A 723-nucleotide genomic window follows, 5' to 3' on the forward strand; every position below is an offset into this window, starting at 1 on the left:
TTTTTTTTTTCTCACTAAATCCTTAAAGTCCAGTTTATTTTATACTATTAGCAAATCTCAATCTGGACCAACCCCATTTCAAGTGTTAAAAAAGAGACATGTGGCTAGTGGCTACGATGTTAAATAGCAGGAAATACCCTTTGTGTCCTGGGGAATGTTTTTATTCAAATTTTATCAAAATGGAAATGAATGGTAACTATGTAGAAAAGCAAAAGCCAGCAGTTGGAAAAAGAAAAGAAAAGAAAAGCAAAAGCTGGAAACACTTCTCTGTGTACAACTGTTGCCGACTTTGATTTCTGCTGTGTTTGAATCAGGGCTGATTGCAGTGTCGGTGGCTGTGCGACTCTCCTTTGAAGACAGAGTACAGTTTTCTGGTAAATTATTGCTGCAGCCATCGCTGATTCTTTTCTGGAGTTTCTCCGATCCCATACATCCTCAGGTAATTAAGGGAGGCTTGCCCATGTAGCCTAAAATTTTTAAATATTACTTTCACATACATCTTGAGCAGTTTTTATTGCAAAGTATTTTATAATCGCTTAACCAATTTTGTAAACCCTTATTGCTCTCTTCAATGCAAAACTACTTTCCACTCCACACCATGGAAGCATTGCTGAACTTCCAGGCACTTAGGAAGAAGAAAGACCCTCCTTTCCTCTACTTTGAAGAATAGCTTTTAAAAAAAACAAGCTGGTAACTATTTTTTTTTTTTTTTTAAAGATGACC

General features: G+C 36.4%; 1 protein-coding gene across 1 annotated transcript in view; it reads left to right on the top strand.

The window, feature by feature from the left end:
- Window positions 1-314: 314 nt before the first annotated feature.
- The window catches only part of LOC103583174 (WD repeat-containing protein 63-like), a gene marked incomplete at both ends in the record, with an annotated part of 9,266 nt that continues 8,857 nt past the window's right edge, over window positions 315-723 (top strand). The window contains one exon of the mRNA XM_008564565.1: window positions 315-439. Coding sequence (XP_008562787.1) covers window positions 315-439 — 125 coding nt within the window. The remainder of the gene's footprint in view (window positions 440-723) is intronic.

This window comes from Galeopterus variegatus, unplaced genomic scaffold (assembly GCF_000696425.1).
Source record: "Galeopterus variegatus unplaced genomic scaffold, G_variegatus-3.0.2 Scaffold20248, whole genome shotgun sequence".
Lineage (NCBI taxonomy): Eukaryota > Metazoa > Chordata > Mammalia > Dermoptera > Cynocephalidae > Galeopterus > Galeopterus variegatus.